We start from the raw sequence: 25,248 nt of genomic DNA, 5'->3' as shown, positions 1-25,248 counted from the left end.
AGATGTTCAGCCTGCCCCGTGACCCGTGGTATTTCGGATAAGCGGTAGAAAATGGAATGGAATGTTCAGCCTGACATTTTTTCCATCAAAGAAGTGGTCAAACAATGCTGGCAGCAGAGATGTCGCTGTCAGATAAAGTTCCCCATTGAAGGGGGAGAAATGAATGGGGTTGGGTTCAAACCAACTAACTCCGGCAATAAGTCATCAGTCCCCGCCACTGGTCCACCATATTTGTCTGATGGTTGTTTTCTTCAACTGCATAATTTGTTCAACATAGAAGGGGGAACACATCTTGATAATGTTCCTGAAAAAGTGTTCCACCTGTTTATAACATAAACTTTGTTTTATTTATTATTCTTTTTGGAATACAGGTCACAGACCTTTTCTTCATTCAGTTTTTGTGTAGGTTAAAATTGAAGGTACAGTGTCATCCTGATGTTATGTGTTTAGCTAAGGAATGTGATCCATAATTTATTGATATAGAAAAAAGCATACATTACAGTAATAGCAAATATACAAATGGTAAGTATAATACAAAATATACTAAAGAGATAAAAGAGATAAATAAATATGATATTGGTACAAAATACAAAACAGTACATGAATGAAAAAATTGTATGTGACATTTACATTTACAGACAGTGTTTGCTTCTTACATATAGGCTTTAAAAAAATCTTTGTTCGATGGTCGAGTGGTTTGTGCTCTGACAAATGGTGCCGGTGTGTCCTGGGCGACCCGACTTGGAATCCCGGCTCGTGGTCCTCCGACCCCACCCACTCTCTCTCATCCACTTCCCCTCCTGTCCTCTCTACAATTACTGTCTGTCCAATAAAGGAAAATACACCCCCCCCCAAAAAACAAAGTCTCTTTACTAATGTTTGATGATGTGTATTCAGAATGTGGGTTTCCTGTTTGTCACCAACTTAAAAGCAGCGAAGTAAGCAAGCAAAGCGGTTTACATGTTCTACATTGTGTTAAAGGCCATAAGAGCAATGTCACCTTATCGTAAACAATATATGGAATTGATTTTAAAATTCTACTGAGTAACAGCTTTTTACATCATGTCGCACTCCCTAATTTACAAAAAGATTGAGGCAAATGTTTGGCAATGTGAAAAGCCACAGGTAGCAAACGTTGCCTTGAGAACTGGTTTCACTTCTTTTTTCTATACAAAACCAAACTATAAACCAACATACTCAAGTGCCACTGAAATAAAGACATGAAAGTAAATTCTATTGCGGAAACAAAGAAAAAAATTGGGCGCAGATTACGGTCAGTATCTCTTTATGACCTGAGGTCTAAAAAATAGTATATATTACTGATACGTTTCCTCATTTAAAATATTCAGTTCCTTAATTTACAAAACAACAGAAAACCTTTAAGTTGGATTGTTAAACACAGGAAGTAACCAACAAAACAAACTCTAACACTATATTGAAATACAGTATACATGACTTCATGGTTATAGCATTGGTCATATTTTTTTAACCAAGAGCTTTGTGCATCTATTTCATCTCTATACCATCTACGCTATCTAGAACAGGACGCTCCTCAGGGGTGAAGTCCCGGTCTGCACGCTCCACGTATCTCTGTAGGGTGCTGTAGTACTGTTCACTTTGGGTAAAAGTGTACGTAGCAGAGATCTCCTCCCAGGCCTTGTGGTTCGGAAAGGGAAACTCTTCAGGATGCTTGTTGTCAAAGAAGCTCTTGAGGTTCCTTTCTGCCAGTTTGGTGGCGTACTCTTCTGCGAAAGTCTCAAGTTTTTCCTGCTCTTTCACCATGTAGATCTTCCAGAAAGTTAACTGCAGATAGCTCACCTGAGAGCGACAGTTCTTGTAGCATGTCCCGATCAGTGTCGCTACTGCCGCGATGATGATTATGGACCAGCCGAGGATCTGAAAAAATGAGGTGAAGCTTTTATAATAATATAAAAAAATATATATATATATATATATTATTTCTCACTTTTATGTACTGATATTGGATGAGTTTGGGTCAAGTACACATGTTACTCAAGATTTTGTTAGCAGCGCAAAAATCATGGGTTCATGCCCCAGGGGACACACCGGCAGCTTAAATGTATTCCATAAATGCACTTTAATTTCTGTAAATGTAAAAAATATGACAGCGCTCACCTGTGACTGAGCTCGTAGCATTAGCAGCAGTTCTTTGTTCTCATCCTGAGAGAGCCGAGTCTTCCCGCAAGGCACTCGCGCTAGCTCTTCTCGGCATGCAGATGTCTTGTTTTTGCAGAAAAGGTCCACCACCACATTTTCGTCCAAGCCACTGACAGCACACTCATAAAAAGTTCCATTGAGCAGTGCTACACAAAGCCACATTATAGGGGCAATACAAGCAGTACTTAGTATTTTTGTAAGCGCTGTCACGCAACCTAGACAATTACCCCTGGGGCATAGTTTGAATGGGTTGAGACAGCAGCCAGTACACAACCGCCAAAGACGTGTACTAATAAAGAGTCCCAGGGCTAGCAGGACGATGGCCGGGCTGAGCAGAAAAGTTATCCATAGGCAAAATTCTGATCATGGTTGCATGGACACTGGAAAGACACCATGGAGAAAATTCTTTCACTGCCTATGGTCAGAAGGGCCATGAAGCTATAGCCAATAGTACTCTTCTGGTTGGTGAGGAACCGCAGGACAGTCTTAAAAGAATCCATGGCTGGTACAGACATAACTCCAAAGAAGTGATGCACAGGAAACAGAAGATGGTATAAATCGAAACAGAAAATTAGCACACGAAAAATCTGAACGCAGAAGAACACACCCAGTTCCTCACTGATTTATACTTTGTTTTCCACACCCTTTCTTTCTCTGGCTTTCATCGTGACTCATCAGACCCCTCCTCTACTCATCCTATTTACCTCCTCCTACTACCAAAGGGCTGTTAGCAAAACCAGCTCATCTGGTTCTTTTGGAATTCAAAACAGACTACAGCCGTGCATGAGTTTTTTTTTAATAAACAGCAGCAGTTAAACAAATTATAGATGTATTATATATATAATTGTATGTTTGATGTCGGATTGTGGTTTAAATAGAGAAAAAATAAAGTTATCCAGTCTTCCCTGTTGAAATGACAATGTGCCTTTTATTATTAGAATGTTAGAATTTCGAGATTGGTGGCATTGGAATGTTAATTTCATAGCTGGTGGCGTTATCTCAACATCTTCACAAGACTTGCGTGTTATGTATAACAATGATGTTCATTGGAACATAATATTAGACACGGGAAGTGTTTTGTTTTATGTATGAGTAGACACTTTCTGTTCTGCTCATCTTGCTCCGGCCACATGGATAAGCTTTCATGTTAATGTCTAATGGAAAAATATTGATTTAGTTGTGAGCCTTTAGGAAGTGAGCTTTTAGCAGTGGGGTTTTTGCAAGTTTATTATAATTCCAAGGTTGCATAATTCAATAGAAAGGCATAAACTGTTGTATGTTGAAATATAATAGCCTACTAGAACCACACTGGTAAAAAGTCAAACTTGCTTGTTTGCTGTGGTTACAGTAAAAATGGACAAAGTGCTTTTGGTAAGAATAGTATTTGTTCTTGGAGATATTGAAGACATTTTTTACAATACATGCCAAGCAAGTGAGAACAGTTTGTGTTATTTGTAAAAAAAAAAAAAATCAATCAATAAAAATCTACAAAATGGTACATCGACAAAAAATCTACATAATTTAAAGGAAAAAAAGAAAGTTTTGTTGACCAAAATGACACGGTAGAGGAGCCAGGTTGTCATTCAAAGGACCACTTCTAAATCAGATTTGCTCTTTAGTCGATCACAGGGCCAATTTGCCATCGTCCAGAAATGCAAGAGCTGCAGGACTTGAGAACTCATTTTCAGACCTGACCGAAGCCCTTGCTTTTGGATTTTCAAGGTCATCACAATTGTACACATACTTGTGAAGGATGCTGTAGTATTCATCCATGCTTCTATACTTGTATAAGGAGGAAATCTTCTCCCAGGCTTTTTTGGGAGGACTCTTCATAGGAACGGGTTTGGTTAACTCAAAGAAACATGTCAAGTTTCTTTTGGCAAGCTTTTCGGCATGCTGAGCTGTATAGATGTCCAAATAATCATTCTCCTTCTGGGAATACACCCTCCAAAACTTCAGCTGCATGTAGCTGATTGGAGAATAGCATCTGGCCAGGCATGTGAGCAGAAAGGTGAACATCATGACAGATGCTATCAGCATCCAACCAAGTACCTAGAAGTATTTTCCAGAATTATTAAACGTGACATGAATGACATCAGTACATATTTTAAATGTCCTGTTTGAATATTGTAAACAATGTGACAATTGACAAATATTTGAAGTTTGCTGTTCACGTTTATCCATCTGTTCAATGCTCACCTGCGACTCTGCGCGTATATTGGAAAGGACAGCCGTTCTCTCGCTCTGTGGTATGGAGGTCCCATCACACGGAAACTTCTCCAACTCCTTCCAACAGTGAGGTAACTTTTCATTACAAAGGGGACGTCTAAACAGTGTAATATTGGCACCAGTCATCAAACACTCGAAGTAAACCCCTCGGAGTAACGCAACTGCTATCCAGCTCAGAGGTGCGATCATTGCGGTCGTGGTAATTTGCAGAAAAACACACAAAAAACCAAACGCGTATCTAAAACGACACAGTTTAGACCTCCTAAGGCACAGTCCTGTGAATAATTTCCACGTTTTATTGCTCATCATGTAACCTAGGATGAGCAGCGCGAGTGCGGGCACGAGGAGGCAGACGTTGCCATAAACGAAACTCCAGTCATTGCAAGGACACTTAAAAGCGAAAACCGAGAAGATGTGCTCGCTACCCGCAGTTAAAAGAGCGATCAAGCCAAAACCTAAGTTGGTTTGTTGTTTCTGCGCGAAGGTGAGCAAAATTTTAAATTTATCCATGTCTGAAAGCTGACGAGCTCCTCTTTAACAAGAAACCGTGTTAAGTGTTCAGTTCCGTATTTTTTCAGTATTACATTCACTGAGGGCACGAGAAAAGAATACCCTAAGGTTGTACAATGAAGGTAGATTCAAATGTCCTTCCTGCAACAGCAATTTCACTTATTATTAACATCTTTACATGAACTTTCTTAAATGGTAAAAGTCTGCACGTATTGCACAAATTACATTAATTAATAAATAGTAAAGGGGGCGTGTCTGAAACACATGACATGAGGTGTATAGGCTATATGTGAATCACAAAGCATGCAGTGAGAACTCACAATCTACTGTATTACAAAGTAATATGTTATTATTTAAACAAATACTATAAATATTAAAATATTAATAAGTTTGGTTGCTGCACCAAAATTATTAATCATTGTGCATTCGTCATTTGGACCCCACTTGACTGCCATTCATTCTTTGAAATTGATGTTTATGTGTGTGGCAAGACTCTGTTGTTTCAAACCTGTTAACAGTCCGAGCCGTTTTTGAGCCTAAACATGAAAATACATGTTGGAACTAAAATGGAGGTAACTCATGCATTCTTTTGAAAACAGACTCATTTGAAAAAATAAAAGTAGCTGATTAATGCTAAAAACGAAATCACACACACACACACACAAATATAAATAATAAAGGTATGCTGTTAGGTTTATTGTAAAAAAAATAAAGTTTATGGTTTTCTTTGATTAAAAAATACATTAAAAAAATACGGGTTGCAAAGGATAACAAAAATCTATGCACACTCTTTATAAAAAAGAATCAATTACTCTCCCTACATAAATGATTTAAGAGAACTCCAAAGAAATCTACATTCTAGAGTCTTAGACCTTTCCAATGATATATAGTTTGTCATGATTCAATTAGAAATTACATGCACAATATTGACGCAAATTTAGGTGTCCCGTATACGGAACGGCTGACAGTTTATAGTTATGAAGTACCAAATAAAATTCAATGAGAAGCCTTTAAAAACTGGTTTGCGGCTGGGAAACCAAGGAATGGCCATACATGCAATGTAAAGAAACAAGCTGTCACACAGTTTATATATGCTGTTTACCTCATAAAAAGGAGCGAACATACTTTAAGAAGAAACTTTTTGGCTCCAAAATGAAGAGAAAATTAAATACAAGGATTCTGGAAAGAAGTTGAAGTTATGAATGCTAGTTAAATTCCTCGTGTTGAAGGGGTCACCAGGATCTGAAATATTGCAGATCTTTGGATAAGGCATTACAGTGACCCATTCAACTTTGTTAAAAGTGACGATTTCATTATTGGGAATGTATTGCTGGTATCTGAAATTAAAGACAAAACAGGGAAAATATCTAGCATAGAAAACTCTAGGACAGCGTGATGTCTAAGGTATTAGAGATAATATTACTGGTCCGATTTCAGCAATATGTTTTCACCAATGATGAGCAGTTTGGTTTTAAAAGTAAGCATGGGACCGATATGTGTATCTATGCACTGAAAGGGGTCGGTGAGTAAGTAAAGAAGGCAGAGCTCCAGTATGTGTCTGTGCTTCTTAGATGCCTCCAAAGCCTTTGATCGCATTAATCATGGAAAGCTATTTGTAAAATTAAAGCAGCGAGGGGTTCCGCCATACCTAGTCCGTGGTTCTGCATTTTTCTATACACACCAATCGATGCAGGTTAGATGGGGCTCGACAACATCGGAGCCTTTTAGGTTAGACAGATGGGGTTAGACAGGGTGGAATATTGTCACCCATGCTCTTTAACCTTTATATGGACGATCTTACTCAAAAACGTAAAAACTGATGGAGTATGTGAGAAAGACTTTTGAACCATCTACTGTATGCAGATGACAGATGACCTAGGAGGACCGTGAGGCCGTGCTTCCCTCTTTTTATTTGGCTGCATGGTCAGGAGATATCTGTGGTGTATAAGGTCAAATATCTTGGTCATGTCATTAGCGGTGACCTTTGTGATGATGATGACATTCAGAGATATTGTAAATTATATGCACAAGCTTACGTGCTTATTCGTAAATTTAGCATGTGCACTGATGATGTCAAAATAGAGTTGCACTCCACTGTATTGAGTTGGTGCAGTTAAAGCAACATTTTACAAGTTGCAGGTTGCATATAATGATGCATTATTAAAAGTCCCTCGGTGGACAAGTGCCAGGCTAGCCAGCTTTTTGTTCAGAATCAGACGCCCGTGTTAAACGCTGTTATCTGAAATGTTTTGTATACATCTATAAAGCGACTTGAGGACTCTAAAAAGGAAATTATTGTGATCTTAGAGAAGAGCACTGTTAGGTTCACCTCTACACTTTGCAAGTGCTTATATAGACATTAGATGTTAATCATCTTCTTGTTGTTTGTTGGTATGCTGCATACTGTTCTTCTTTTTTATTGTATGGACCTGAGTCTGAAATAAAGATGTCGTAATCATCATCAAAATCTATTATTATAAACAATGCTATCAGCTGAACCTGAACTCTCCAGGCATTTTAAACCTGTTTTTAGTGCCGCTTTGCGTTTCATATTCGGCGCCCGACGGCAACACATGATCCTGCGCATGTGACCGCAGTGGGCGGGATTTGGGTAAGACTCTAGCGTCTAACGGTACCGTAGCTCAGCTGTATCAGGGACCGTACAGTAAAGCGAGTTACCCCGACTCTCCGGACCGCGTTTCTCCCGACCTCCAGTTGTTTCGCTTGGGTCAGTCAGATAAGTGACTCGACGTCGGATTTATTCGGATCGGGTGAGAGAAGAGGACGCTGTTGGCGAGGTAGGGCGCGCGCTGTTTTGGGGTTGTGAGGGTTTGGATATTGAGATTACTTGACGAACGTTTCGTGGATGCTGAAGGAATACATTGTAAGAGTTTATATACGAACGTCACGGGGATGCAGTTGAGCGGGTCTTCATTGAGGATTACATTCATCGTAGCCTAATGTTCGTGGTTCTGCCCTGTTGCTAGGAGACCTTTGACATCTGAGATTTAAAAGTGATTCGGCCCAAATGATACCCGCGGCCGATCATTTAAACATATTTATGGACCGGAATAAGATTCAATGTTAAAATATGAAGAGAAGATATACTTAAAACAAGCAACATGCAGTTAAATAAAGTAATACATTTAATATGAAGGTACCGTTCATCATTCTGTGTTTAAGTAGGTCAATGGCTGGTTAAAGATGATGGAGGAGACCGATAACTTAGAGTGGTATCCTACAAAGCTATAGTGAAGAATGACATCTTTATACTACTACACCATTGAGATAAGTTATGTTTCCCTTTTCTCCTCCATGTGTACTGGACCACAGACGGCTGACTGAAGGTCATTTTGTAATCGGTCCTGTTATGGCTCAGACATGATGACCCATTAGGGTGGATAGAGCGCTGCATCAGTCTGCCTGCATTCTGCCCTCTACCAAAAGCACTTGACCATCACACGATGCTCTGAGAGGAGTGATTTTGGATCAGAGGGAACTATTTTGGATCCAAACAGACTGTTCGTCAATAGGGTGAGTCGTGTTTTTTTGTTGCTTTAACTGCGTATCAATACGTGCAAATCTCTCATAATGTGCAGCTTTGAGAGATAATGTGCCGTTTCATGTCCTGAAGATAAGAATTAAGAAGTAACATTTTTCCAAAAGGTATATCCTGTATTTATGAAGCGATAATTTAGGGAATTAAGTTTAAGGACCCTTTGGGAGATTAAGCGAAACGCATTATTATTCCCATTAAGGTGATGTATCATGTACACAGAATGTTCTTATTGATAATTCTAATTGTACTGTCAGTAATGCAATACAGGAATTAACAAAAATAATGTCTCGCTTGAAACGCCGGGATGCTTTTCATCTCAGTTTCTGTATAGAGATGCTCATATGTTTAAGCAGTGTCCTTATTCACTCTTTGCTCTTCCTGTTCTCCCACTGTAGAGTGTTGCACATGCTCAGTCGGACCGGTCTGGTGTTTTGTAGCGTCAACAGAAAACACCTTCTCCTCTCTCCTACAGGAGCATGCCCTCTGAGCCTCCTCCCAGGTACAATCTTCACACCTCAGGCTACCTTGAGAGGAAGCTAGCGAGTTTAGAATTGGGTTTTGATGTGACATGGTAAGCGTTAGTCAAACTGTTTTTACTCTGGAGGCGGAGACTTTTTTCTCCCAGCAAGCTCTACTGCTGACTTTCTGTTTTTCTACAGACAGAGATGGAGAGCTAAATGTGAACCTGTTGTGCTGAAAATAGCTATACAGGGCCAAGGGAGCAAAGAGAATCAATGACATCTCACTTTTAAATAGATGTATCGATAGACTTAGTGGACAACAGGCAGAAAGACACAAACACACACACACATTTATTCTATCTAGCCGCGAGCATGCATGATGATGATGATCACATATCCAAGCATGAGCTCGTCTTTGAGTGTTGTTCTTGTGTCTCAGCTCTCAGGATATGCTGACAGGACAGAGGCTGTGTCAATCCAAATCCCACCAGGACTCTGTCCTCTCTGCCCTTAATCAGCAGCGCAAGGACGGACTTCTCTGTGATGTCACCCTTGTTGCTGGCGAACAGAAGTTCCACGCTCACAAGGCGGTTTTGGCAGCATGCAGCGATTATTTCCGGGTAAGATTTTACAGAGTGGACTGCTTATTGTTTAGCTTTTCCGTGCATTTTACACAAGCCACTAGGTTCTTAAAAAACACTCAAGTAACTGTTTTCTAAGATGTGGTAAAGAATGGTCAAAACCAAGCACCGTAAAAGTTGTTCATATTCATGCCGTATTCCAAGTCGTCTGATGTCATCTAACGGCTGATTCACACATACTCCGTCTGCGTATGCGGTGCGTAGAGCAACACGTATGCAGTATGTAACCGTCATGCGCCATTGTGCTTTCACACATTTTGTCACATGATCGTCACTATTTGCATAAAAGCACCTTCCCCATGCAATATTAACACTGTAGAATATTTTCAGGACAAAATTTTTAATTGGATTAATTATTTGTACAACTCCTGAGAAGTGTTTTGCTTTAATTGCTTTAACTAAACAAATAACATAAATAAATAAATGATAGGAAACGTAATTTATATGCATTGATGGTGAAATTACTGCATTTTTATGTCCATTCGTGTTGCTTTTGAGCATGATAGGTGTGCAATCTTTTTTAATCAGTCTCGATGCATAAACAATCGCTGCACCAATGCACCACATCGCATTTGCAAAGGACGGACCGCACAGCATCTGCGTGCTGTGTGAATGATCTAATCCGTTAACATGGCCATGTAAAAAAGTAGGCACCTCATACGCACTACAGACGGAGTATGAGTGAAACAGACTACAATTTTTTGTGCACAAATTGAAATAACTATGCACTAAAAAGCTTTCTGTCTGCTATACCTGTAAAATCTCATTTACATGCACATGCATGCATTAAAGTGTGACATGCCAGCATACACTACATCACGTTTGATATTCAGACTGCATTTGTTCTTCCATGTGTTTACAGTCACCTCATTCTCCTTTGCCTTTTGAGAGTCATGTGAACAATTTTTGATGGTGTTATGTAATTTTTGCCGTTGACCACATTCAGTCTTAAAGATAGCCATATGGGTTTGGAACAGCATGATGATGAAAAGATAATAATATTATGAGTGACATGTATCTGGAAACTGGTACAGTCACCACGGGACACATGACGGCAGTCAGGAAATGAAAAGTTGACGGTGGACTGGAAACCGTATCTCTGAGATTTGAGATTATGTCTTGTTCAGAAGATGTGTCTAGTGTCTAGTGCTGCAACAGGGGGAAGGATTATGTGCACAATCCAAAGAGAATTAAATAGGACACATATATTTATCTGTCGTCTGGGAAGCACTGCACCTGTGGTGGGCTGAATGATAGGATTTTATCCATTTGTTTTATTTCAGTGGAAGCTTTCTGTTGATGTCAACTTCTCACTCTTTTATCAAACAGCTGGCTCAGGCTAGTCATATCTTATGTAAAACATTGCCTGATCCAAAGCTTAAGTCGGTATAGTCTTGTCTTAAAGCCGTTGGCTCTGTACGGCAGCAAGCATCTGACCAAGAACACCTGCAAGATTTATGTGATTTATATGATTTTGAACCGTTAAGTAGATTAAAACAGAAATTTCTTTGCATTTGTGTGAGTATGCATATGTGTATGTCTTTAATGTCTAGGGTGGGAATAAAACAGATTAAATGAATACACACCAGTTTTCCAAGCGGCGCCTGTTTTATTCTATAGCATATTCATCCAAGACCTCTCTGAGAAATGACAGGATATTGCATTCATTAGCTTTACCACCTCATTGCCACTAATGAATGAATGTGAACTGTGTAATCTCAGCTGCCTCTGCCATTGGCTGACAGTCTAACATCACCAGAATAGCTTGCATAGCAAAGCTCTGTGTATTGTAAACAGAAATCGGTCACAAACATTAAGTGTTGGCAGGGAATCGCTGTGTTTTGTAATCATGTAGTCCCTCATATGACCGGGTAAGATTTGAAAGGTTTAACGGAAGAATGGAAACAGTACAAGAAACACTCTCATTGCATTTATGAGTTCATGTCAATTCTCAAATCAGATTATTTTTGCACTGATTTAGAATGAATTGAAATAAATCATACTCATCATAACTTTGGTCATTTTTAATCTGCTTTATAATGTTACAGTGTCTGTAGTATATGTAAACAAAGTAACATGCACCACCTGGTGGACTTTTCACAGCTCCCCGTGTGCTTGATAATGCGTTTTCTGTTATAAATTGTTGATTTACATATGTGTCCCTGGATCACAAACCAGTCTTAAGTGGCACAGGAACATTTTTAGTAAAACACAAAAATAAATTGTATGGGTTCGAAATGATCGATTTTTATTTTATGCCAAAGATTATTAGGATATTAAGTAAAGATCATGTTCCATGAAGATATTTTATACATTTCCTACCGTAAATATATAAAAACTTTTTGTGAGTGGATGACCTGCCACAGTGCCTTTGATTAACAACTTCAAAGGCCATTTTCTCAAAATGTAGATTTTCTGCACTCTCAGATTCCTGAGTTTTAAACCGTTGTATCTCAACGAGATATTGTCCTATTCTAACAACTCATACATCAACAGAACGTTTATTTATTCAGCTTCAGATTATGTAAAAATCTCAATTTCGAAAAGTTGACCCATAAGACTGGTTTTGGTGTCCAGGGTCACATATGCTACCCAAATTTTAACAATACAAAGTCTTGAAATGAACAAATTTACATAGTTAGTCACATGCTAGGGAGTAGTTGTGAAATAGTTTCATACCAATAAAACTATTGCAAAAATAATATGCATTTTCTGAGGCAATTATATTACCTGCATGGATTACCATGGCCCAGAAAGCACTTTTGTTTAGCTGTGTAATAATTGAATTAGTGCCCAGAACAGCTTTCAGTCCAGCCAGCCTTGCTTTTCCAAGGTCAGAAGTCCTGCAGCCAGGCATGTGACTCAGAAATGCTCATTAAACCCACAAAAGTCTTGCTTGTGGTCAGTGGTGACCCAGTATGGAGTTCCTCAAGTAGGCATCAACACACCAACAGCTATAATGAGACTCTGAGTCCTTTTCAAAGTTTGAATCTGATCTGAGGTCAGCCCATTAAAAACGTGTCGCTCTTAATATAGAAACAGTAGACTTGCAGCAGCCACTTCAAATGTGTCGTACCGTTGGGAGCGTTTCTGAAGGTGAGGTGACATGCAATGGCAGATAAAAGGTGCTAAACACTTGCCGTCTATTTTCAGCGCACAGAAGCTTCAGATGCTAAGATCTGGATTGTGTTTCTATTGATTCTTAAGACTCAATGGATCATAGATATATGCCACTGGATTCAATGGCTGGATGGATGGAGACATCGATTAGTATAGGATAGATTCGATCACTAGTGTTCGGTAGATGATCTAATGTCCTCCAGCTTCCTCTTCTCCTCAGGCTCTGATCAATGAGCATCTCATACGGCCGCTCTCTGACAGTGATCAATGTCTTTGATTAGTGTACTGCTGCTAGAGAACACGGCAGGACAGAGATGGTCACTTTGTCTCTTTATGTTGTGTGTTTGTGTGGAAGTACAGTATGTACTAATTGATGCTCTTAGACACTCATGTAGATTGTGTCAGGATATGTCTTCTTGAGACTTTTCAGAGAGGCAAAAGTTGTATCCTAGGAAGCATAGAACGTGTCATAAATGTTACTATAATAAGCTACGTTTGTAGGGGTGTTGTGTCTACAGAAGCACTGTTCTATGACAGTTTTTTTATTATTTTGGGGTGCTTTTGGGATGTTTTGGGACACTTCCAAGGCAGCCAATAATAAGTAAGCGTGTCTGGTTGAGGATGGGACCGACCAGATGTAAAGTAGCTTTAAAATGGCTGACACAACAAAACAAAAATATCTGTGTTTGTTTATCGGTCTGGCTAGTGGATAGCAATATAATTATTTACATTTTAAACTCTTTATATTAATATTAATTCACATGCATATTTTATTGTATAATAATTGTAATTTGTTGAATTTTGTTGTATGTTAATTATATTGAATAAACAATTTGTTGAATGGGTCATGTAACGTTTTCGCATTTAAAGGTCCAGTGTGTTATTTTTACGTGGGCAGTTTAAGTTACGAAAAGCTCAAGGCTTTTAACCGTAGATAAAGGTCTGAAGACTAGAATTAAAGTTGCTTGTATGAAATTATCAAATGCTTCAAAATACTTCAACAATGTAGTTTTGTATTTAAGTGTGCTGATGGGAGTTTGTGTGTTTGTCTTCAGGCTATGTTCAGTCTTTGCATGGTGGAGAGTGAGGCAGATGAGGTAACTCTACAAGGCGTGACTAGTGTGGGACTGAAGCATGCACTAGATTTCGCCTACACGGGCCAGGTAAAGTAGCCCACACAGAAACCCAGAACATACAGATCAGATCTGCTTCAAGCTAAAACAGTATTTCATTATTTCTAAACAATCCACCTGACAAGACTAGACAAATACAAATGTTTGTGAATAATCATATTTTACTCTGGAGAGCAATGAAACAGATCTATCTAGGCCAGCATTGATCTGATGCTTTTAATCTGGATGTTTAGACATCCTCATAGAGAGACCCACAAAACCAGTTGTGGTTAAAAAAAATGTAGTGTTTATTTTCATTTGTTTTTTGTGTCATCATGCATTAGTAAAACATACAGCACTGCTTAGAGTTCAATGTTTTTTCGATCTTTTATAACACTGTTTGTGTGACGGTTTTGTTAGGCAACATCTTTTTAAGTTAGGACCTTGTGTAAGGCTGTTCTCTTGGATTATGGTTCATTTTCGGTGATCCTCAACTGATGTTACTTCACGAGTTCGCATGCCCATTCAGATAATCTTAAAAAAACTTGGCTTGCTGTCCTTGATGTGGGCCGAGGTTCGGCTCAAGCTTAACCCCCCGTAATAGAACAGCACAGAGGAAAAATAAGAACAAAGTTGGAGGAGATGGGGAGGAGGAGGGATGCCGAAGAGCTAGCGCCGGGGCGGCACGGAGACTGCTGCATATATACACTCTTAATTATGATTGACAGGACTGAAGGTTTAGTCTCCTGCCGAACCTTACTTTTGAAATGAATTTCAATTTTACACTGGAAATCAAGGGGGGACCCATCCAGTATCAACATTTTGAATCATACATAATTGTATGATTCGCTGGCCCGTCAGTTGCGAACCACTGATTTAAACCAATCAAATAAGACCACGAGATAATGAAACGCAAGGTTGTACTTTCTTAGGCTAGTCTTACTCAGATACTCTGATTTGTAGATCATGCTGGAGCCAGGAGGGATACAGGACGTCCTGTCCGCAGGAAGCCACCTTCAGCTGCTGGAGCTGCTTAGCCTCTGCTCACACTATCTCATTCAGGTATTGTTTTATTGCTGTCTTGACCACTTTAATGATTTTAGTACGCTTATTTTTTATTTTCAGTCGTTCTTTTCATGTGTTGTTGTGACAGCTTCTAGATTTGCAAAGGGCTTTCCACTTGCTCTCTTATGACACGAGCATCAGTGAGGTCAGGCGCTAATGTTAGATGATAGGCCCTGCCTCACAATTCATCCCAAAGGGAATCAAGTTTGGACTATTTTTAAGATCCATTTTACTGCTGGATTCATAGCAGTGCCACATTGAAAGTCACTTAACTTTCTGGAAAATCACATTTTATAGACAAAGCCGTGCTTGTGGTCCTTGGCTTTCGTTTGTATTGGTTATTCTTTTCGCCAGCAGATGGCAGTGTGAAGCTGTCTTTCTTCATCCTGTAGTATCTTTGAAGCCTTAATTTTTCCCCTTTCTTTTTTTCTCTTACAACCTGTTATTCCTAGATTCACAGTTTTTACATTTTTGAATATTTTGGTGACAAGATTAATAGAGTTGTTACCATGTGTGTATATACTATATCATTTGACTCTATACAGATGGCGTTTATGGTGTTATATGTGTTTTTGTCTGCAATGCACATGTTCATAAACACAAGCATGAACATAACAGCACCTTTGATGTTCACTCTGTGCCTGCAGGAGCTGAACAGTTTTAACTATCTGGACCTGTACAGACTGGCAGACCTTTTCCATTTGCCGGCCCTGGAGGAAGCCGTGGTGGGCTTTCTGGTGGATCACCTCTCTGAGCTGCAGCAGAGCAGACAAGAGGATGTGCTGCTTTTACCTTATCGGCTCCTCAGGGAGGTGCTAAAAAGCGACCGCCTCACCTCTCTCAGCGAGGAGGAGATATGGCAGGTGTGTGGGATGCAAATTTACACATTTAACTGTTTAAACTGCATCAGTAGCTATAATTTCAAATGTTGTGAAACTGTTTCGAGGTTACTAATCCGATGCAAGCATTACATTTCCGTCACACTCTTGCAGTATTCGACCACTCACTTCGCAGTGGTTAACTGGCCAATCATAGCACATCTTGCTTTTCAGAGCGATAAGCTTTGTTAAAAATCTGCACGTTTCAGAGAGGCGGGGCAAAGAGGAGATACAAACAAGTACGGTATGTGAAAAATACAGCGTTTTTTAACCTTAAATCGTGTAGACACGTTGCATTACATCTAAAACAAATAATAATATTCGTTTTAGCCGTGTCATATATAACTGTTTGGTACAAACATTTTATTGCTGGCATTGAAGCAATGCTTTCGAGTGTAATACTTCTGGGGTCCAGTGCATGCTGTGATGCCATTTTTTTATTTAAACTTTTATGTAAAAAAGGATTAACAACTAAAAAAAAGTTTGTATTACATTGGAGAATAACACATTTCTAATAATGGTCTCAGAAGTTCGGACCCCGCTGTATTCTCTGCCAAACGCGATTTTAAAAGGTAATATTCACAAAAATGGCTAACTCCGCCCATTTAATTTATGGTGTAAGAGCGTACGTGCATGTGTGTATACGTTCACGCGGATGGAGGGGGGAGCGTGGTGCGACTACTTATTTGCACCAATCAGGCGTCCCCCCGCACCCCTGCCCCCACTCAGCCTCTCTCTGATTAGGCCCACCGCGGCTCCATCAGCGCCTCAATCCCCCAGCTGTCACTCCGGCCGCCCTTCTGATTGAAAACAATCAGGCCTCTGATGGCACAATTACTCTGACCCTTTAACCAGTCGCTGCTGCCATAATCAGGCCCTGATTAGGCTGCTTTGGGCCTCCTTCAGTTTGCAGAGAAGGTTAATTTGGGCATCAGACGGACGCGTGATGGGCACGGGGGCCGGTGCCGCCGTCCGCCGGTCCGAACGTGCGCCTGCCAGTGCTAGCCTCGATATAGTTTGCCTGTCAATCATCGTCACGAATAGTTGTCTAAATCTCACGCTCTGGAAATCACATTTTCTTCCTTTTTGTTTTTTTTTGTGCTTTTTTTCTCTCCTCTCGCACCCACTCCGCCCGTCTCTCTCCATGCGGGTGTGGGTGGGGGAGTTCATTTATTCTCTACCCTGAGGAAGTTCTCTGATCCAGTGTGACCTTCACAGTCAACAGACGCTGCCTCGCTCACACCTCACTCCTTTCTCTCTGTCTCTCTCTTTCTCCGTCACTCTTGTTCTCTGTTTTCCTGCTCTCGCTCATTCTCTTTCTTTTCTTCTCCTGACTGTGAAAAGGAGGAGGGTGAAAAAAGCTGAAATTCGGAGAAAAGAAAAAAGACAGAGCCCCAGTAGAGCGTTACAGAGTATTCACGGCATAATGTGATGGAGGAGAGTTTTGCCGAACCCGTTTAATATGCTTTTAAAGCTGCTGATTGTAATTATTTACAGTGTCGTTTTTACTTTTACTTAAATGCATAGTTCACCCCCAAAAAATGTATTATTTCATCATTTATTCCCCCTTATATAATTTCCAAATCTGTATCTGTCTTCTAAAGATCACAAATTATGATATTCTGAAAAATGTTGGCGATTAAAAAATTTGGGACCCCATTGATTTCCATTGTATGGTTATAGAACCACTGAGAGATTTCTCAAAATATCTTCTTTTGTATTCCACAGAAGAAAAAGTCATGTACAGCCACTGGATGAAATTAGGGTGAATAAATTATAACTAAAAATGTTTATTCTGTGTGAACTAGGAGTGTCCTCAACTAAGGATTTACATAGTCAAATCAGATTTGTCACGTCTTGCCCATAGTCGACTAATGGTGAAATCGCACGTGTGTGTGTGTGTGCTTGCATATGGGGATGACACCAAGTGGTTAACAAGGGTACAGAGCAAAGTGCAGCACAACATTGATGCACCAAAAAACAATAAAACATTAAATTACAGAATTTGTTTAGAACAGAATATACCTTTATAAAAAAGCCAGATTCAACTCACAATATATAAAATAAATGTGTTTAGGCAGAAAGTTAATTAATTGACATTTTCCTTAAACATTGTATAACAATGCTGTGCCACTTACTAGACATGATCTCGGCTAAAAACTATTTTCAAAACTAATCGATAATAATGAATATTTTTTTACAAACGGGAATACAGCACGTTAATTTCCAATAATATAACTTTATTTACCGCATGTAAAGGAGGAATGCGATGAAGCATCTTACCATTTCAACAGTCAAAAAGTCCCTTTCACCTTTTTTCCTGCACACTCTTTCTCAACCCCTTTCCTTTCAGTGCAGAGAATGACACTGTTCCCGAAAGTCTCTGGCGTGCTTGCGATATATATATATTTGGTTGTATTACTTTATTAATATTTGAATAAGTGTAATTCATATTTACATGCCCAAACATTAAAGGTAGACTTTGTAAGAATTTTGCCTAGGCCAATGTTATATTTATTTTTCAGCTGAGTACTTACAATATCTCAAATGCTTGAATGGCGTCATATCCACGTTACTCTTTGTTAACGCCTTTACTGACGTAGCAACCGCTACATAGTTTGTACCGTCGGTCTGTCAAGCACTATTCCAAATGACGTGGGTACGTTCAAAATAACATTTACCACGATTGATTTGAACACTTAAAACTGCGCAGTGTTATCACACCTTCGAATCGGACAATTACTGTAACATATATGACTAACTTTTTTGTTTTAATTACTCAGGTCTAATTCATTATAATGAAATTATTTCATCAAACGCAACATTTATAAAACTTTATAACTTTACCTCTTCCGCTTACATGATTTTTCGTTCCCGTGTGATTGATGTATTAGCTGTACCATCAGAGGGGGAGTTGAAGACAACAGATCCCATCATTCCACGCTTCTACACAGCATCATCAAACTACGCGATTGTAGTTGTTTTGAGTGTGCGCCCTCTAGGGGCGATTTTTACAAACTGTACCTTTAAGTAAGTTTGGAAACAGTGTACACATTTATTTTGCGGGTCATCTGCAGGTGCTCGCGGAGCGTGCTGCCTCTCTAATCCGGTCTGACAGCACAGAAGACACAGAGAGACACGATCCTGCGCAGGGTCATAGCCAGACCTCGCTCATGTGCGCCAGGAGTTTTGGTTCCCAACCCTATAAAAAAACTATTTCTTTACATCATAAATACATTTACATTACACGCAGTGCGTGCGATCCCCATTGCATAACTCCTCTGCGAGGATTCGACTGTGAGATTGGTAGTCGAATCAGGCTCCTCCTATCAAAGCATTGAATCGACGACTACTCGGGGTCTTCCCTAGTGTGAACTATCCCTTTAATGCTATAGTTGTCTTCAAATGCCAATTAATTTGACTAAAAAATTTATTAATTAAAGCAACCAATTCTAACAGTTTCGGGGCGGAGCTACTTATTTTCTATCCCATGTATTTGCTAGATCCCATTATCAAAACCTTTACCTCCACGTAACTCTGAAACGTCCCTTCGCTGTGATTAGCTTTGTTAAAAATGTCTTAACTATGCTTGGAGTGCGCGCAATTATATTTAACCATTTACATCTTACCGTTAAAACGTTTTAATGATGAAATCCTCCAAATGTGTATTGCTAGCATTTATGTTTGCCATTTCAGTGTAAAAGAAAGCGGTGGAACATCTAGGGGTTGCGGCCCGTGGTCTTGGGATGCTATAATAAGTTCTGTGTCTCAGGGCTGATTGTGTTAAAAGCCACTTTGTTTCAATGAAAGTGGCATCGCTTATCTCCATCCATCTCCGCCATATTCGCATGCCTCTGCAGCTAAACAGTCTAGATTGCTCTCAAGTTCAATTAACTCCCCTTTGTCTAACTCCCCTGGCTGTGCTGGAATAGTGTGTTAGTGTATACGCTTCATACACACACACACACACACACACACACGCCATGATGTGTGTGTGTGTGCTCACCCCTATCTCATCTGCAGCTGCCTTCTCATCACTGTATAGAGACACAATATCTTAAGCATTAGCATGCAATGATACAAAGCATCGCTCCCACATAGACGGACGTTATTGTGTGGATAGTGTGTGCGTCAGCCGGTAATATGAGCAGTGTGATCTTCTGAACCTGAATCACTGCTGAATACTGATGAGCCACTCTGCCCCGCTGTAGTTGCTGGTGCGTTGGCTGGAGCATGACTGTAAATACCAATACATGGAGGAACTGCTGCAACACGTGCGCTACGGGCTGATGGAGGTCTCCGCCCTGCACCGCGTGGCCGACAGTCACCCCCTCCTCAACTCCAGCACCGTCGCCGCCCTGGTGGAGGAAGCCTTGGATTACCACCGGTCCGTATTCACGCAGCCCCTTTGCCAGACGCCCCGCACCATCCCTCGGTTCCGGTCTCTGACGCTGTATATCGTCGGCGGGCGGAAGCGAGAGGTCAGCCGCGTACGGGAGCTGAGGTTCTTCAACCCTGCCACGCAGGAGCACATGCGCGTCGCCGGGGGTTCGAACTGGAGCGAGCTGGCAGCCATGCCTGCCGGGCGAAGTCACCACTGTGTGGCCGTCATGGGGAACTTCCTGTTCGTGGCCGGCGGGGAGGTGGAACACGCCACCGGGAGGACGTGTGCGGTGAGGACGGCGTGTCGGTACGATCCGAGGGTGAATCGGTGGACTGATATCGCGCCGATGAAGGCGTGCAGGGAGCATTTTGTGCTGGGTGCTCTCGGACAGTATCTATATGCCGTCGGGGGCAGGAATGAATTGAGACAGGTTCTGCCCAGCGTGGAACGCTACTGCCCAAAGAGGAACAAGTGGACGTATGTGCAACCGTTTGACCGATCGTTGTCTTGCCATGCGGGTTGTGTGGCGGATGGACTGCTTTGGGTCTCAGGTACCTATACATTCATGCAATTAAACACAAATTACACGATAGCGTCTCCAAATGGGCCCAAGAGTCAAAGCTGTGTTCTGTGAAACACAAGATCATGGTTCTTTCTTCTGCAGGTGGTGTCACAAACACAGCGCAGTACCAAAATCGACTGATGGTCTATGACCCAGAACAGGTAACTAACCAGATTTATTTATCTGTGGCATAACATATTGTATTTGTGTTTTGGTGTGTGACTAATGGAGTTATATTGGTGATCAGCTCATCTAGAGATTCACAATACACATGTATGACTTTTTTCCTCCATGGAACACCAATGGGATCATTTATAGCATAATCTGCAACCTACAACATGAGAAATACTTCGTATTTAAAGGGAAAGTTCTCACCAAAATGAAAATTCTTTCATCATTTACTCACCCACTCGTCATTTGGGTGACTTTCTTTCTATGACTTTCTTTCTTCTGCAGAACACAAAAGAAGATATTTTGAAGAATGTTGGTAACCAAACAATGGCGGTACCCATTGACTGCATTGGTTTTGTGTCCAAACAATGGAAGTGGCCAACATTCCTCAAAATATCTGAAAGTAAGTCATACAGTTTTGAAATGACGAGAGAGTGTGTAAATAATAACAGATTCTTCATTTTTGGGTGAACTATGCCTTTATATGCAATATAACTTTTGAGTTTAAAAAAGGGGTTTACGAGGGTCTTTTTATGGTGCATTTTTGCCGTTTCAGGGAATGTTGAACATCTGTACTACTGAATAAAAAGTCAAACAGGTCTGAGGGTGAATAAATGATGACAGCATTTTCATTTTTGGGTGAACTATCCCTTTAAGAATGAAGTGTTGCAGAAGTTCTGCGGTCACTGCAAACCACTGTGCATTTCAAAGAGAAAGAAGAGGGAAGAGATTGAAGGCAGGAAGGAACAGGAGGCAGAGGCTCATTGGTATTCAAAGTGGCTTTGCATTCACCTGCCAGGAACACCAACCCCCCACCCACACTACCCTCAACAGATGGTCTCAAACACACACACACGCATGCTTGTTCACACTCTCACACACCACTAGTCATGCAGTCTCTGTGCATACACACAGACCTCTCACAAATAAATGCACGCACCCAGATTCACTGCAATATGCAAGCGCTACAAATGTTAAATGTTGGCTTTGAGGACAAAACATAGTATTTTAGTTTGTCCGAGTATACAAAGAGAATTATTAGGTGTGTATCATGTACATTTTATATGTTTAAATCGTTGCTTTCCTTCTGAAATCTTGTGTCCAAATTCACAGTTTTCCTGGAAATGGAAAAAATATTTTACTTTTCAAAAGATTTAACACTTTTAATTGGTTAAATATTTGCAAAACGCATTGACAAACAAATGGAGACTAATAATAATGATTTATGGCGACAAAAATAAAAATCCCGAAATATGGAGAGTTTCAGAAGGACAACAGCGAAATGATAGTTTAAACTTAATAATTATTAAATTCTTTTCATTTTAAAATGAAAATACAACTAGGGTTGTAACAATATACCGGTTGTGTCAATAATCCGTGATATCAACAATCCCGATTATTGATATTGTGTTAATTTTATGATAATATGATCATTTAAAGTAGTTATTTAGAAGCTACAAACTATCATTCCTCCCCCCAACACTTGTTTTTTGAGCATGATTCGTTGAATAAAAAATCTGACTTTGTGACAACCCTAGTCGAAATTATAATTTTAACTGAATTTATATAATGTATATAACTATGTTATTTATATTATCATGTAATTTAATTATCAATGCGCTTTCATACTAATTAAGTCTTGTTTGCTTGTTGTCATTCTCTCTCAGAATCAGTGGCTAGCCCGCAGTCCAATGTTGCAGCGGAGGGTTTATCATGTGATGGCAGCAGTAAGAAGGCATCTGTATGTGCTGGGCGGTAATGATCTAGACTACAACAATGACCGAATCTTGGTTAGACACATCGACTCGTACGACATTGACATGGACCAGTGGACACGCTGCACCTTTAGTCTCCACACAGGTCACAACACATACACTTTGCATAATAGATATGATCACTCTGAAGCCTTCTCGTCAGATACCCGAATAGACATTCTGTATAGTGAATGCATACTGTAGTTCCATGACCAACATTTTAAACTAAAGCTTTCTCTCTATTTCCCTCGCAGGCCAAAATGAAGCAGGAGTGTCGGTCCACGATGACAGAATCTATGTGGTTGGTGGATATTCTATCTGGACAAATGAACCGCTCGCTTGCATTCAGGTGGGTTGGCTTGAAAGGTGTACAGTTCATATGCAGAAACAACATGTCAGAAAATTGTGACCCTGCATGGGAAAACCAGGCCAAAGTCGTAATCTTATGATGCGATAACAAACACTACAATTTCAATCTTTGACATGACCGTACTTAATACGAAATATTGTTATCAACCTTATCAAAAATGATATTTATGTGAAAAAAAAAATCGCAATTAGTCTCGCATGCATTGAAATGCTGTTATTTGTCTGTTTGGCAGGTGCTAGACGTAAGCACCAAAGGGAAAGAGGAGGTTTTTTACGGACCGACGCTCCCGTTTGCATCAAACGGAGTAGCGTCATGTTTCTTGCCCGCCCCGTACTTCACCTGCCCTAACCTCCAGACCTTACAAGTGCCACATCACAGGATAGGAGCTCTCTAACCTGCAACGTCCAACTCATTCTGGATGTTTACAGTTGCACAAGTGGACTATGAACCAGTGGTCTTCATGTTTAAAGGCTATTCTACTTGCACATTTCTTTCAGCTGTGACACGATGGATGTAGAATTCTCTGTGGAAACCTTCAAAAAGTGATGAATGGAGAACATACGAATGAACTTCACAGGCTTTCCTTTTCCCTAATGCATTTCTGAACTAGATGCGGTGGTGCTGCACCACGAGCCCTGTTTAAGAAGCACCTTGTAAATCTGGAAGAACGACTAAAAGCCTGTCTGTTTGACTCGGTCCCATAAAATAAAGGTGCTTAAAAGGTTCTTCACAGCGATCCCATAGAAGACCCATTTTTGGTACCACAAAGAACCATTCCGTTAAATGTTCTTTAAAGAACCATCTCTTTCTTACATTTTATAATCTGAAGAACCTTTCCGTTTCACGAAAGGTTCTTTGTGGTGAAAAAAGGTTCTTCAGATTATAAAATATAAGAAAGAGATGGTTCTTTAAAGAACCTTTAACGGAATGGTTCTTTCTGGTACCAAAAATGGTTCTTCTATGGCATTGAAGAACATTTTGAAGCACCTTTTTTTAAAAGTGTATGCTTCATGTGGATCTGCGGTTTTACTGCTCTTCGCTTGTGCATGTCCTTCATGTCCACAAGACTGTAGGATGTCCCTTTTATCATTTGAAGGGTGTTTATAATCTCTTCATGCCTGTAAGCACACTTTAAAGTGGACTGCTATACAAAAACTTGTTTTTTTTTGGTTTTCTCAGACCATGGGCCACTAGTTGGACTTCTTCAACACAGAGACTTACTTGGAGTGTCATCACTCTTCATTCCGACCTTAATGTTCTGTAGTTTAATTCAATAGTCTGTTTAACTCACCAAAACGTCACTTCAAGTTCTTTTTCATTCCATGTCATTTCTCAGCCTGTGACACCGTGAAAAATGACTTTCAAAACTCAGGATATAATTGTTTACTAAATATGTGTCACCAGAGCTGACAACAAATGCACAAATACAACATTATAACAACCCGACTCGATGCTTGACTATTGACGTTCTAGACCGTTCCTTCAACCTGCCACCAAAACTGCCCAGTCCATGAAAAACAGATACTTTTTTTCACATGTCTGTAATAAATACAACAATTTTACAAGTGTGTTAAAGACTGACATGTCGAGTCCTTGAATCTTTGATCAGCTTGATATAAAATCAAGGTAGCACACAGCCTACCTACACAGCATTTTAAAGGGATCAAATGAAACTTAATCATTTATTCATCCTCATGTCCTCAAAATCTCTGTTTGATTATGTCTTCTGTGGAATACAAAAGATATTTTGAGAAATGTCTCAGTGGTTTTGTTTCCATATTATGGTTGCAAGTGAATGGGAACAAATGCTTGGTTCATTCATGTGTTCTGCTAAAGAAAGTCTGGTTTGGAATGACATGAGGGTGAATAAAGAATTTTCAGTTGAGTGTGAACGGTCTCTTTAAGGCGACATTGTCTGGCAATCCCAGAATGCCCAATGAATCCAATAATATAATCATATCATGTCAGATGAGTTGAAAGAAATGTGTTTGGCAAAACTGAGTGAAATATACTGATGAAAGTGCATAGGCAGCTCACTGGGTTTAGGAAATAGTATACTATTGTGTTTACGTTTATGCTTTTATCTAATCTCGAAGAGGCTTAAGTGTTCTAGTTCAAAGATGTACAGACTGAAATACAGATGGCCATAAAATACTAAAAGATAAAAACATATATGCAACGTCAAATATTCCGTTTACGTGTACAACAGAACCATACAGAATAGTTGCACTGAAATTGACTGCTGATTAGCTCG

General features: G+C 40.0%; 3 protein-coding genes across 6 annotated transcripts; 1 reads left to right on the top strand and 2 right to left on the bottom strand.

The window, feature by feature from the left end:
- Positions 1–416: 416 nt before the first annotated feature.
- On the bottom strand, positions 417–2,811 carry LOC130432973 (calcium homeostasis modulator protein 5-like). Its single transcript, XM_056762601.1, is given in 3 exon segments — positions 417–1,896; positions 2,137–2,522; positions 2,525–2,811. Coding segments are annotated over 3 exon segments (945 nt in total). The 5' UTR covers positions 2,694–2,811; the 3' UTR covers positions 417–1,506.
- Positions 2,812–3,078: 267 nt separating this feature from the next.
- On the bottom strand, positions 3,079–5,027 carry calhm6 (calcium homeostasis modulator family member 6). Its single transcript, XM_056762600.1, has 2 exons — positions 4,378–5,027; positions 3,079–4,230 (listed from the first exon to the last, which is right to left on the bottom strand). The coding sequence occupies exons 1-2, from the start codon at positions 4,915–4,917 to the stop codon at positions 3,802–3,804; spliced, it is 969 nt and encodes a 322-aa protein (XP_056618578.1). The 5' UTR covers positions 4,918–5,027; the 3' UTR covers positions 3,079–3,801.
- On the top strand, positions 4,771–23,769 carry klhl32 (kelch-like family member 32). 4 transcript variants are annotated; one of them, XM_056762598.1, is made up of 12 exons: positions 4,771–4,891; positions 8,251–8,451; positions 8,872–8,975; positions 9,377–9,557; positions 13,754–13,861; positions 14,774–14,872; positions 15,523–15,738; positions 19,965–20,688; positions 20,802–20,860; positions 22,538–22,730; positions 22,879–22,973; positions 23,227–23,769. In XM_056762598.1, the coding sequence occupies exons 3-12, from the start codon at positions 8,953–8,955 to the stop codon at positions 23,386–23,388; spliced, it is 1,860 nt and encodes a 619-aa protein (XP_056618576.1). In that variant the 5' UTR covers positions 4,771–4,891; positions 8,251–8,451; positions 8,872–8,952; the 3' UTR covers positions 23,389–23,769. The 4 variants fall into 4 exon arrangements, 3 of the variants coding, with proteins under 3 accessions (XP_056618576.1, XP_056618575.1, XP_056618577.1); XM_056762597.1 differs by lacking the exon at positions 4,771–4,891 and adding an exon at positions 7,516–7,715; XM_056762599.1 differs by lacking the exon at positions 4,771–4,891 and adding an exon at positions 7,850–8,074.
- The last annotated feature ends 1,479 nt before the right edge of the window (positions 23,770–25,248 follow it).

This window comes from Triplophysa dalaica, chromosome 12 (assembly GCF_015846415.1).
Source record: "Triplophysa dalaica isolate WHDGS20190420 chromosome 12, ASM1584641v1, whole genome shotgun sequence".
Lineage (NCBI taxonomy): Eukaryota > Metazoa > Chordata > Actinopteri > Cypriniformes > Nemacheilidae > Triplophysa > Triplophysa dalaica.
Note: the sequence above shows the minus strand (reverse complement) of the source record. Positions and strands in the feature narration are given on the sequence as shown.

What these genes read in the sequence shown, in the direction of transcription:
- calhm6 (XM_056762600.1), bottom strand. Translation starts at nt 4,917, where the DNA reads ATGGATAAATTTAAAATTTTGCTCACCTTCGCGCAGAAACAACAAACC. An exon ending in ATATACGCGCAGAGTCGCAG is followed by an intron (nt 4,231 to 4,377) that starts GTGAGCATTGAA and finishes AAATACTTCTAG; the next exon opens with GTACTTGGTTGGATGCTGAT.
- klhl32 (XM_056762598.1), top strand. Translation starts at nt 8,953, where the DNA reads ATGCCCTCTGAGCCTCCTCCCAG. An exon ending in ATTTCGCCTACACGGGCCAG is followed by an intron (nt 13,862 to 14,773) that starts GTAAAGTAGCCC and finishes TCTGATTTGTAG; the next exon opens with ATCATGCTGGAGCCAGGAGG. An exon ending in TGGTCTATGACCCAGAACAG is followed by an intron (nt 20,861 to 22,537) that starts GTAACTAACCAG and finishes ATTCTCTCTCAG; the next exon opens with AATCAGTGGCTAGCCCGCAG.